The sequence below is a fragment of the Symphalangus syndactylus genome, chromosome 12 (genome assembly GCF_028878055.3).
Source record: "Symphalangus syndactylus isolate Jambi chromosome 12, NHGRI_mSymSyn1-v2.1_pri, whole genome shotgun sequence".
Classification (NCBI taxonomy): domain Eukaryota; kingdom Metazoa; phylum Chordata; class Mammalia; order Primates; family Hylobatidae; genus Symphalangus; species Symphalangus syndactylus.
The window spans coordinates 72,266,955-72,280,786 of record NC_072441.2 but is presented as its reverse complement, the minus strand read 5'-3'; the positions used below and the strand labels follow the sequence as shown (position 1 = coordinate 72,280,786).

Here is a 13,832-nt window from a genome sequence, read left to right as displayed (position 1 = left end):
CACATCATAAGAGTTGGCCTCTGGTCACTTTCCTGCCAGTTCTCACCAGTCCATCACAGGCTCTGAGGCCCACCCCGGCCCTTGGAATCTGCCTATCTAGTCTGTGGCTTAGTCTGGCACCCGAGCTCTCTCATCTGCCCTCTGTACATGCTTTCCAGAAGGGGAGGGGCCCCCTCATGCCTCCCCGTCCTCCTCTGCACCACTGCTCGGGCTGTGCCCACTGCTTGGACCGAGGAATTCAAGGCCTCATTCAAGCCCCACTGGCTCCTGTGGCTTTTCCCAGTGACTTCAGCTCAGCTCCATTCTCTGTAGTCATATACACCTAGCCCTTAAGCCGGTGGTTGAGCACTTGCCTGTGCATTTATTCAATCCTTTGTCAGGTACCGTGCAAAGCCACCCACCCAGGTGTAGAAAAAGGACTCAAAAATCCCGGCCAGGTCAGGCTTCCTTGTTCTTCCCTCTTAGCCTTTGCTGCCCCCGTGTGGTGCATCACGTGAGGTGCAGCGGGGCTTGGTGCAGGAGCTTTACCTGCTTGGCACCCTCAGGTGTAAGAAGGGATGGCAAATTTTGTTGGCCACAACAATGCGAGGTCTTTGTGCTTGTTCAGTTGAGACTGTTGACTCATCCGGCCTCCTCGTCTCTTCTTTGAACCCCCCTTGCTGCCCGTTGGAGATCTGTCATTTTCCTTCATTTCCCTGTGAAAATTGCCCTGGTGGTTTCGTAAGTGTAGGGTTTCACTAGGCTGAAAAACCAGGGGAAGGGCTCTTTTCCCTGATTCTACCACGCTCTGTTGATTCCCATGGTACTTGGCATTAACATATGGATCGTGCGCACGCCTTACAAGAGCTGGAGAGATGCTGGCTCTTGCATTTTGTGAAGCAGCTGGAGAAGGAGGGGTGTTGCATTTTTCACCTAACCCCACTGCCTGGGGCCACTCCCCGCTGATGCTAGTGCTGATCATCTGTTCCTTGGGGTTTTGAAGGTGGTGGAAACCTGTTCATCTGGGCCAGAATGTGGTTCCCTTTTCTCTTCAGAATGAACACTGAAACTAACTCCATTGTGGTAATCAAATTCAACTGATTAATGATCTGTAAATTTCCTGTGTAAGAAAGAAGTCATTTTGATGTTGGATGTGACTCTCATCATGGCTGTGATACACAAAGGTCCAGAGGGAGACAGCTTCCATCCCCTCACTCTGGACCCATAGCAACCTCCTCACCTGCTTCATTTCAACTCTGTCCCTGATGCCCCGATAGTATTTCTTTTGACTGTTTTCATTGATTGGTTAATGACTATGTCATCACTGAAGTCCCCAAACTTGTCTTGATTGGCCTCCTCTCTTCAGGGAAATTGAGAAGAATGAGAGAACCAGTGATTAAAGAGGAGATGGAGGGAAGAAAGAGCCTAAGGATATGGAAGAATAAAGGAAGAAAGTATGTGATTTAAAGAAGAGGAGAAAGGAGAGAGAGAGGCAGTTAAATCTGGGGATGTGGGATAGTAGACTTCTAATTTTGGGCTGAGTAGAAGGTATATTTTGGGAGAAGTTCACACTTGTTTTCTTTACTTGCCCAGGAACCCATGATGTGGCTCATTGTGTGATTTGAAAGGGTGAAATGCAGGGTTATGTATGATCAGAATGGCCAACACACATATAGCCAGGAGTGTTCTAGAGACCTTCTAGGAAATTGGCTCCGAAGCTGGTAGAGGCTGAATGCATTTTTGATTCTCTCAGCCCTGCTCAGGGCCATTAGGAAAGGCATGCAAACTCTTTCAGATGCCTCTCAGGGATTCTCCTGGGTTCTAGAGAATCCCTTGCATGCGACTGGGCAAGAAAGAGATAACCCAAAAAAGCTGGGGTTCTCCCAAGTGTCAGCACCCCATGCTCCAGTGCTCTGCTATACCACTGACAAGATCAGTTCAGGCTGCATGATTCCATGGAAAGATAAGGACTTTCAAGGCCAACTCCCTTTTAGAAGGCCTAGCCATTAATCAGTTAGTATGACTGTGAACAAATTTCCTCACCGGTAAAATGGGAATAGTCACCCCCACGTGATAGGTTTCTGATGAGTATTCAGTGAGGGAATATATGTCATATGTAGGTCATGTTGTACATACCTGAAACATAGTAGTGCTTATTCAGTCTTCATCGCCCTTCCTGACCCTCCCACTACTCTGCCCACCCCCCATCCCCAGCTCCATGCTACTCTCCTAGGTAAAAGATGGTGACACCTGGAAATGAAAAGGAACGAGGAAAGTATGTATTAACAGAAACCACGCCTCCCTCCAGGTTAGGCATTAAAACATTTATTGCTCTTTACATTGAACTGCGTGAAGAAATAGGAGATTTAAAAGAAATGAAATGAAATCCTTTCTCATTTAAGAGGAGAAATGGAGCTCTAGTAGTTAAAAGTGACCCTCAAGTTAAAAGAGACCACAGGCCGGACACAGTGGCTCACACCTGTAATCCCAGCACTTTGGGAGGCTGAGGCAGGCAGATCACGAGGTCAGGAGATTGAGACCATCCTGGCTAACACGGTGAAACGCTGTCTCTACTAAAAATACAAAAAATTGGCTGGGCGTGGTGGCGGGCGCCTGTAGTCCCAGCTGCTCGGAGGGCTGAGGCAGGAGAATGGTGTGAATCTGGGAGGCGGAGCTTGCAGTGAGACGAGATTGTGCCACTGCACTCCAGCCTGGGCGACAGAGACAGACTCTGTCTCAAAAAAAAAAAAAAAAAAAAGAGAGAGAGAGACCACAATTGCCACAATTGTTCAGAATGAGCCACTGAGATTTGGAAAAAAAAAATCACATTGTATTTCCTCTGGTATATGAATGATTAGGACAGAAAGCTCCTGGATGGGCCAGGGAATGGGCAGGTTTTGATGACAAGAGGAAGACAATAAGTTGGGCATTGTGTGAAAGGGAGACAACAGGACCTGGGCCTGTGCCATTGTCACCTTCTGTATGAAGCCAGGAGGATGGACTTTGATGACATCACCTAACAATACCCATATGCACATCTCTGTCATCCTTAAATCGCTGAGTCTTGGACTTCATGGTCTCCTTGTGCCAGTCCACAAAGGAACCAACCCACTCCACGGTTTTAACAGACTCGGGTACATTCTTCTTGGCTTCTTCCCAGCTGTAAAGTGGCTTATATGCCAGATCTTGCTGAGCCTTCTTGTAAGAGAAGGTGAATATGCTATTTGACAATGTCATTCTGTGGTGGTTGAAGGGTGGTCGATAGGTGTAAATAGGCCTGAGCAGGAGGCTCACTGTTTCCAGCAGGAAGCCAATCCAGTACATCAGGGATAAAGGAAGGCTCCAACTGGAATCAAGGCGGAGGCCGAACTCTTTGCTCAGGGTGTAACTAAGGTTACCGTAGCTTTGGTGAGGCATATCATCTGAGATGTAGTAGAACTGTCCTCGGACACTTGGGGCCTTCTTGGGGTCCCGCAGGGCCCTCAAGGCCAAAGTGTGGGCCCAGGCCACATTGCCAATATAGACTGGGTTGACTCTGGAGAACTTGCTGAAACTTGACAGGATCCCATTTTTGTTTAGGGCCTCATTTATACCGGCAGAAAGGATTGGGCTTCCTTCCCCATAGATAAACATTGGTCTTAAGGCACAAGTGTACAAGGTGCCACCATTTTTCAGAGTCCACCCATTAGCCGCCAGCACAGCCTTCTCAGCAAGCAAGCTTTTTGCTGTGTGGGTATGGAGCGGGCCATGTGTTTTCCAGAGGCTCTTCTTCGTGGCTGTTCTGGATGATTTCCTTGTAGGAATTGGGCCTGGCTACCTCTAGGGTACTGGTGTAGATGAAGATTGGCACACTAGCTTGGACACAGGCCTCCAACAGTAGCTGGGCACCTACCAATGAAAAGCATTCTGTTAGTGTCAGGAAATATCCCTAAGGGGCCCCAACCACATGCACGTATCTCCACTCCCAAGTGCAGTGGTTATAACAGACCCGGGTACATTCTTCTGTGGCTCTGACTGAGACTGGGCCATGCTACAGCCATAGGAAAAACACCAAAATGAAAAGAAACTGACATATGGGTAATGGAGAGCAAGAATTTCTAGACTTTTGGGTGTTTGGATGTGTGTGTGTGTGTGTGTGTGTGTCCGTGTACTTTAATTTTGGCAAAGGACCTAGGGTTACCACTTTATATTTTGCCAAGTAAGGATGTTGAAAATTATAATGTGACATCAATACCATTAAAGGCAGATTAATGAAAAACTAAAAAATCAGGAAGATATACTCTGAGAATATGGACAGTCCCAGTCCTTTGGCAAAAAAGGGCAGTAGAAGAATTTACATCACACACACACACCCATATACAGTTGTATATAAGCAATATACACTCTTAAATATACTCTTCAATATACATGCAATTGCTGGTATTTTTCTCATTTTGGGTGGACTGATAAAACTTTGTCACAAGGACCATTCCTGGAGTCATTGAGCAAACAGTGGCTTGTGGGGAGATGCTGGAAACCCACACTCTTTTCCTGATTGTGCATTCCCTGGGAAAGCCGCTTCCAATTCTGGCTGTGACTCTGTTTACCTGGTTATGTAAAGTCAGGTTGATAAATCTTCCTTTAAACCCTGCCCTGGCCTTTCCTGTGGAGCCTCTTGGAGGACTGGGGAGAGGAGTGTGCCCTCTGCTGGTAACACCTGCACTGGGAGGACCTTGCAGCCTCCCGTGAGCTGTGTGGAAGCGAAGCTCATGGAGGTGTTCGGAGTGCCTTCCCTTGAAGAAGGAAGGAATTTCCTAGGGAAAGGATTATTATTTTTTCTTTTTTTTTTTTTAATTCTTGGCCCTGTTTAAAGTCTCTGTGGAATTTGAGTTTCTGGAGAGACAGCCTCATGTTTTCAACAATTAATCTGGTGACAGAGAAAATGTGGAAGTAGTTTAACTTCACGGGGGAAATGACCAGCATTGTGAAATATTTTCTAAGCCTGGGAGTGATAATGGTTTAGGAAACAGATGCCTCTAACACTTCCCCTGTCATTTCACATTTCTTGTTGTTGGGAGCTGAGGAGAGTTAATAATTCAGATGAAAAACTGGTTACTCTTAACACCCTCCTCGCACTGTAGAGGTACTTAAAGGTATGCGTAAGTAGAAACTGGAAAGGTTGTTTTTTTTTTTTGAGATGATGCTGGAGACCCAAAAGCAATTATTTGCTTTAGAAAAGGTGTTGGAGTAGACTGAATGTGGAGGGCTAGGCCAGTGGTGGGGTGCTGTGGTGCTGAAGAGACGGCTCTGGGAATCAGAGGGTGAGACTGCATGACAAGATTCCTTAAGGGAATGTGTCTGAATTTAAAGTAGTTTGGAAAGCTGCAATTTGGAAAGACCACCAAGACTTTAAGGGATGAGGATTGAATGAAGGTGCACTTTGGGCCGGGCGCGGTGGCTCACGCTTGTAATCCCAGCACTTTGGGAGGCCGAGGAGGGCCGATCACGAGGTCAGAAGATCGAGACCACGGTGAAACCCGGTCTCTACTAAAAATACAAAAAATTGGCCAGGCGTGGTGGCGGGCGCCTGTAGTCCCAGCTACTCGGAGAGGCTGAGGCAGGAGAATGGCGTGAACCCGGGAGGCGGAGCTTGCAGTGAGCTGAGATTGCGCCACTGCACTCCAGCCTGGGCAACAGAGCGAGACTCCATCTCAAAAAAAAAAAAAAAAAAAAGGTGCACTTTGGACACCTGGCTGGGAATGGCTCTGTAATAGCAGGCCCCACGGTGAGCTGAAGAGATTGTGTATTCTGGACACTGGGAAACCCTTTTTGTTAAGAAAATATTGTGAGAAAGCATGTGCTGGATAATTCAGTCCTGACAGACCTCTGTGGACCAGCTTTGTTAGTTCTCTCGAGAGAACTTCTTTGAGGTGAGCAGGAAGGCTCAGAATGTTCTTGATATGGGAGTGCTGGGAAGGGAAGAGCATGGTCCCTTTAAATGATATGGGAGGAGGGAAGGGAAGTGCTGAGTGAAGGAGGGTGTGGTCCCTGGCTAGGGCTCTACTCCCAGGGACCTAGATGAGGACAAGCATTTTCTGCCCCAATGTTGCATTTCCCAAGACCACCCTGGCCTGCCATGCCCCCATTCTCTGCCTATAAAACCCCCAAGACCCTAGCAGGACACACACAAACTGCCTGACAATGGGAGGAGCAGATTGGCAGAAGACAGAAGGGGCTGGATGTCAGAAGCGGCACATCAACAGAGGAACACATCAGCAGAGGAACACACGGGCAGCTGGACATTGGGAGGAACACACCGCCAAGCAGAATGATGTGGAGTTTCCCTGGGATGGTCAGAGAAGAGTTGGGCAGTTGAACGGCCAACTCCACGGGGAAACCCTCTCCTTCTGGCATCCCCCAGCTGCTGAGAGCTACCTCCACTCAACAAAACCTGGCACTCATTCTCCAAGCCCAGGTGTGATCTAATTTCTCTGGTAACCAAAGCAAGAACCCAGGATACAGAAAGCCCTCTGACCTTCTGACAAGGCAGAGGGTCTAATTTAGCTGGTTAAAATAAGCTGCCTATAGATGTCAAAACTAAAAGAGCAAGACCAAAAGAGCACCATGTAACACACACCCACTGGGGCTTCAGGAGCTGTAAACATTCACCCCAGACACTGCCATGGTGTCAGAGTCCCACAGCCTGCCTGTCTGTATGCTCCCACAGAGGTTTGAGCAGTGAGGCACTGAAGAAGCAAGCCATACCCCCATTGCATGCCTGGTGAGGGGGACGACGGAATTTTTCCCATTTCATTACCATAAGCCCACACACAAGGTTTAAAATGATGACTATGGTGGCACCTGGAAGGTTTGATTCTGTCCCACAGAGGCAAAGAGTGGCTGGATATCAAGAGTCTGAAGTCGGAATTTAGTTGACTTTTGATTGAAGCCACAATAGAAAGAGTGTCCACAGCCTTTGGAGTCACACAGGGGTGAGTTTAAAGTCTGACTTTCCTATTTACTTACTTACCTGGGGGACCTTGGACTAGTTACTTGCCATCTGTAGCACTGGTTTCCTCATGTAAAAAACTGAAGATAGCAGCTTTGAACTCCCCCAGTTGGTAGTGATCAGCAAAGACACTTGGTCCAGAGCATAGCAGGTGTTCAGTGGAGGGACTTCTCTTCCCTTCCTGTCGTTCTTTGTGATCCTTAATTCCCCACCTTGCTTCATCTGCTCCCCAGGCTACTGTGCCTTTCACATTGATGTTCATGATGGACTCTCTGTGAGTGACACCGATGATGTCTATGATAGAGGCGGTGTGGATGATGACCAACATGCCCTGGCAGGCTCTCTTCAGGCATGACTCATCCAGAATGTCTCCTTCCAGCACCGTCAGCTTGGTCTTGTTCTGGAGCTCTGTGTGAACATGGTCAGGTTATCGGAACAGTTTCTGAAACTGGCTTGGAAGTAAGTTTCCTCATAAAGATGATGTTACGCAGGTGTTCGAGGATGGCTAGAGTCAGGGTGTGTTGGAGTGGAGGGTGTACATTCCATGGAAGGAACAAGTAAACAGAGACACAGAAGTCAGAATGTGTAGCAATTTATTGGGAAAGAGCAAACATCTGTTTCTACCCCATCTCATTTCAGAAAAGTAATCTGAGCAATGAGCTGTCAGGTGTGCCTGGAATATAAGCATTTCTAGAGTCATGGGAAACTCACTAAAATATTTAAAGAGAGTAGGGTGATTGTGGAGAGTTAGGTATAAGAGGGAAAATTTGAATTTAATTCTGCAGGTGATGCGGGATCATGATTTTGGATCTCCAGCACCATGTCAAAGAAAATCCCTTATTTATATTTGGAATAAGTAGAGAAACAGGCAGAGCACGGTGGCTGACACCTGTAATTCCAGCACTTTGGGAGGCTGAGGTGGGCAGATTGCTTGCACCCAGGAGGTCAAGACCAGCCTGGACACCCTCGTGAAACCCTGTCTCTACTAAAAATACAAAAATTAGCCAGGCATAGTGGTGCTTGCCTGTAGTCCCAGCTGTTCGGGAGGCTGAGGAAGGAGGATGAATGGAGCCCAGGAGGTGAAGGTGGCAGTGAGCAGAGATCATGCCTCTGCACTGCAGCCTTGGTGGCACAGCCAAACCCTGTTAATAAAAAGAGAGACAGAGAAACTGAAGCAGAATTGTAATATAGGAGGTCAACTTTGGCTTGAGGATATAAAATGGACTGGTATAGGGGATATGAGAAAGTAAGGTAATTAAGAGATTAATCAGAGTATCTGTGCCAAAGTTTCGATGAGGACTGGAAGCAGGGTCCAGCAGTGGAAGCAAAGGAGGGGAGAGATAAAACAGGTTTGAATTTCAGACCTTAACTTGAAGGTCCTGATACCTACTGGATCTGGGCTGAGAGAAAAAGAAGACAAAATCACCCCTATGGTTTCCTCCTTGGGCAATTGGGAGGAGAGTGGAGCCATTACTAGGGAATTGCTGATGGGCTTAAATGAGGAATTTCCATGAAAAACTCATCAGATTTGAAAAGCAGATAGCAATGCTGAAAGTTAGTGACCAATGAACTAATATTCCAGCTGTCTAGCCGAGGGCAGTGGTTACAACTTTAATGTCTTCACGCTCCTCTGAAATCCACAAGAAGCGATGCTGCCAGTAAAGTTGTCACCTGGAATTAGCCCACACAATGAACACTGTGGTACATGAAGCTTGGATAAATACACTACACTTGTTTGTGCTTTATAATCTGCATATGACTCACAGCTTGCTTATTTCCTTTTACAGCAATCTCATGAGATAGGTTTTCTGAGTCCCACTTTACTGGTGAGGAAACTGAGGTTCAGAGAGGTTAAGGGACAGATCAAAGGTCGTGTTTCTAGTAGAGGCTCAAACTTGCCCACTCCGCCTCCAAGCCTCGTACCCTGCACACCAGGTACAGGACTGGCTGTTTAGAATGAACTTTTCTGAGAAAGAGAAAGAATAAGCCAGTTCAACCGAAATTGGCAACAAAGGCCAAAGAATAGTGAGAGTAAAATTCAGAGTGAAAAATTCAAGACCAGAGTAATTCCTTCCTGGGATACAGGTGAGACCATTTCCTCTCCTAATGCCTCTGCCATGTTTTGTCTACTCCCAGCCCCTTCCTATTGCCAGGCAACTCCAAGAAGGCCATGCTATGGGGGAGGCAGGGAAGAGGCTGCTGGGGAGGACATGGGTGATAGCCTGAGAGTGGAATTTTCTCTGGTTGTATTTCCACCTCTGCACTTCCTGCTCCCTTCCTCTGCTTCCCCTTTGCTGCCAACTTCAGACAGACTGGCTCAAAGGAATTGCCATTTCAAAGCTGAAGAAGTCTAAAACCAAGAGAAAAGGCTTTTCCTCAATGAGTTCACAGGGATCTAGAGCAGGAAAAGGGGACTTTGTGGATGGAGCCATAGCTCCCTCGTTCCCCAAGCTGCTAGATGAACTACTGCTTAAGAGCACATATGCGGCACTAGACCTCAAGGGTTCAAATCCAGCTTTGCCATATTCTAACTTTGAGACTTTCAATGAGTTAATTAACCTCTCTGTGTCTGTCTCCTAATCTGTGAGAAAGGAGGATAATATTATTAACACTCTCGTAGGGTTGCTATGAGTAACAAATGAGTCAGCACATGCAAAACACGTAGCACAGTGCCTGGCACAGAAAGAACACTGAAAGGATTCTCTGTTTTTATCTTCATACAGGCCACTGCCCATCCATCATATCCCCTACCTTTTCACCATAGGAGAACTATTCCTCTAGGCTGAACATTGCTTTTTTTCTGGTATTAGGTGTTAGATTGCAAATATTGGTGACACATAAGGATTACATTTAATCTTGGTCTTGTGTTAGTATTTGTTTATGAAAGACACTATTAAAACAGAGGGTGGAGGAAATTGGAAGAGTTCAGAGAAGGGCAAAAGAAGAGCAGAGTTTTGGGTGTGGTGGTCCCTGAGTGCTGTCAAGTAGGGGCTTCTCTGAGGGCAGGGCATGACTCTTTGCAAAGCCAGAGCCCAGGTGTAGACACACAGTTCATCCACCCCCTGGGTTGGGGAGGAGGACAGGGAATTGGGCACTCAGGGAGGCAAAGGGAGAGACTGAAGACCCACTTTGTCAAGTATCAGCTCCAGGGTAAAGTGATGATGCTTCTGGATGAAGCTCTGGTCTGAGGTCTGCCACACATTAAGCAGATGGTCTTGGCAAGTTGCTTTATGTTTCTGGATCTTGATAGATCATTGTCCAGTTGGATATGACTCCTTTTCTACTTTCCTCATGGGGTTATTTGCACAAGGAGTTGCTACAGCAAATTCTGCAATTTCTTGGGGGTATTGAGCAACAGAAGCAAATGGTTAAAAAATAAAGCCATAAATGAAAAATTGAAAAGAGGGATATCCGGCCTTATACTGCCTCTTACTCTGTCTCTGCTCTGTGCTGTGCACTTGTGCATGCTTTCTGTCTGTCACTGATGCTGTCTCTTTCTCCTATCCTCTCCCTCTCTCTCTCACTTTTTCTCATGCATTCTTTCTCTTTCTCATTGTCACTCTCTGATTTTCTCTCCCCCTCATTTTCTCTCTCTCTTTCACACACACACACACACTTACACACTCATCTATACCTTCACTTCCTTTTATTTTGCCTTCACCAAAGGTGCCAAGGTTGCTACAAAACAAAACAAAGCTCAGGGCAGTCTAGAGAGGCAGGGACCCACTGGTGAAGTCTCCAGGTAAATGGTGTCCTTTGTGAATGTTGCAAAGCAATTGCCGAGACAAAAAGCTTCAGAATATAAAATAGTTGCAGACAAGAAAAATAACTGATGTGGGATTTTCTAGATGAGAATAAAAGGGGCCTGGTGTCCAAAGTGGTTGCCTCTCAAGTTCTGGGTCAGGGACAGGATCCAGTTTCTGGATAGCCCATCCAGAATCTTTCACACTATGCCATTTTATACTATTTAATTTTTTTTTTTTTTAAGACTATGGATGTGAGATTGGCTTAGATTTCACTACTGCTCTCTGTAACTTGCTAGAAAAGGTCCACCTTCCTGCACCCATGCAGTGTTTAAAATGGAGCCACACACCCTTGAATCAAATTTACTTACCAGAAAATTCCTTCTTCAATTCCGGTCTGAAGGCCTTGTCCAAGGCCCTGATCTCCTTCAGCTCTTTCTCCTCCACCAAGAGGCGGATGATCTTCTGTCCCAAAAACCCTCCTGCTCCTGTCACAAGGCAGCTCCAGCCTGTCATGGCCAATCCAAAGTAGCAGGCAACACACTCCAGGAAACAGAAGATGCTGGGGAGCAGATCTGATTCTAGGGCGACCCTGGAGAGGGCTAAAAAAAGAGGTCAAATGGTTATATACTCACACGGATGTCTTATTTTCCTCCACCCCATTTTTTGCAAAAATTCCATGTCTCCGCCATTGCCAGGAGTAGCTGAAAGAAAATGAAGAAGCTCTTACTGTTAGTTAGAGTGTTAAAGCTGGACAAAAGAGTCAGGGTGCTGGTCACTTCATCCCCTAAGGGAGCCCTGGAGCTTTATGCTCCGTGGCTTCTGGCTTATCCCTTATCCCCTTGAACTCCTTCCACGTATTCATTTCTCCCGCCTCCTCCAGCATCTCTTTTCTCAGAAGAATAGTGATCTTTAGTCTATATCTCTAATTCTTCCCAGGAACAGGAAGAGAAGTCCAATTCTAAGGCCACAATGCGGTAAAGAGTCTTAGGTTTAGCCTTAACAGGACACTGGTCAGTTGATACCAGATATCGGGGATCCGTAATCTGTGATCTTAAACTAGGCTGAGAGAAATCTCCAAGTGTAATGTGAACTTTGCCTTTGTGCAGTAAATATGTTTGGAAGGAAATCCACATTAGCTCGTTATCTCCTCTCTCTGAGTGTCATTTGAAATGTTGCTGCTGTCTTGCAAAGTTTAGAAATTTGCAATGGTGACAGCTCCAATCACTAAGTTTTATGGAGGTGACTTACTTTCCTATTCAGTATATCTAAAACCTCAATTGCAATTTTCCCCCAGAGAGCTCTGGGTTCCTAGATGAAGAACACTGTTGAAGGAAAGCTATCTAGTGTTAACCATTTAATGCTATGGCCTATACCACAAGAGTGGGGATTTGTGGTTGTATGTCCCAATGACTCTTATCATAGATGTTTGAACTTTTCCCATATTTTTGGGTATAAAACCATTCTCAGCAAATTTCTAAAGATGCTGTGAATGCTCCTTGAGTGTATGCCTGAGAACTGCCCAAATTTCACCACCATAAGCTCTCCAAGACACTTTCCTCTACTTAAAAAAATCAAGGCCAGGCGCAGTGGCTCATGCCTGTAATCCCAGCACTTTGGGAGGCCGAGGCAGATGGATCATGAGGTCAGCAGATCGACACCATCCTGGCTAACACGGTGAAACCCCGTCTCTACTAAAAACAAAAACAGCTGGGCGTGGTGGTGGGCGCCTGTAGTCCCAGCTACTCAGGAGGCTGAGGCAGGAGAATGGCGTCAACCTGGGAGGCGGAGCTTGTAGTGAGCTGAGATCGCGCCACTGCACTCCAGCCTGGGCAACAGAGCGAGACTCCATCTCAAAAAAAAAAAAAAAAAAAAAAAATCGAGGTGTAATATATATTTACTAAAATGCCCAGATCTTGTGTTCAGTTTGATGAACCTTGACAGTTATGTATGCCCATGTAAGTAGCACCCAAAAAATGTATTGGTCATTTCCTTCACTGCAGAAAGTTCTTTTCTGCCTGTTCTTAGTTAATTCCCTCCCCTGTCGCCAATTTATCTGGTAGGCAACTACTTTCTGATTTTTATTCCCACAGAATTCTCATTTTATTCCTATATTTTCTTAATTTATTCTTCTAAGATCTCTGTGGTTCTGGATAGATATTTAAATATAAAATCATTCTGAACTGAAGTTTTGTTCATGGAGTACAGAAAGATTGACCATTGATTATCTCTATTGTTTGTTTATTTTTCTATTTCATGATTTTCTTTATTTTTATTATTGGCTTATATTTATTAACTTTGGGGTTGTTTTACTCTTTTTTTCAGGGTTCTTATTATAAAAGCATATATAATTGACTTTAGTCCTTTGCTCATTTCCACTACAGGCATTTAAAGCTGTAAATTTCTCTCTAAGCACTATGTCAGCTGTATCCAACGTTTTGATGCATTGGGTTATCATCACTCAGTTAATGATGTTTTAGATTTTTTCTTGTGAGTTCGTCTTTGACCCAAGTGACCGATACCAACAGGGTATGTAGCTTGTTTTCTGAAATTGGGAATTTTCTAGATATCTTATTGTTTTGAATTTCTAATGAAATACTATTGTGGCCATAGCATATACTCTGTATGATTTTGATCCTTGCGTATATATTGAGACTTGTTTTATGGTGCAGCATATGGTCTGTGTTGGTGAACATCCCATAAACACTTGAAAAGAATGCTTTCTGCAGTTGCTGGAAGTAATATTCTACAAATGATTTGCTTTGAAACCCCACTCTAGGCCTTGCCCTCCTCCCATGTTGAAAACATTCAACTGCTACTTGGGACCTGACTACCAATACTTCAAACCCACTTGCCTAGAAAAGGTTGGCCCTGTGCTGCAAGATGTAGCAGCTTGTTCTCTGATAACTACAGGCCCTGGGTCTTGCTGAGACATGTGGAGTGCTATCTGAACCACCCAGGCACATCACACACCTTTGCCTGCTGTAGCACATGCTAGAGTGCACCTTACAGATCCCCCATCACTTTTTGGATGGGGCCAGACATTCCCTATGCTGTTGAGAGTTCTGGAGGCTGATAGATTTCTGCCAGTGTCTCTTGGAGTGTCTGAGTGGAACCAATAA

At 45.7% G+C, this 13,832-nt stretch overlaps 1 protein-coding gene across 1 annotated transcript; it reads right to left on the bottom strand.

Annotated features, from left to right (window-relative positions):
* Window positions 1-2,695: 2,695 nt before the first annotated feature.
* Window positions 2,696-11,999, bottom strand: LOC134733875 (3 beta-hydroxysteroid dehydrogenase/Delta 5-->4-isomerase type 1-like). Its single transcript, XM_063624726.1, is given in 4 exon segments — window positions 2,696-3,696; window positions 3,698-3,867; window positions 7,211-7,375; window positions 11,082-11,999. Coding segments are annotated over 4 exon segments (1,185 nt in total). The 5' UTR covers window positions 11,227-11,999; the 3' UTR covers window positions 2,696-2,991.
* Window positions 12,000-13,832: the final 1,833 nt, after the last annotated feature.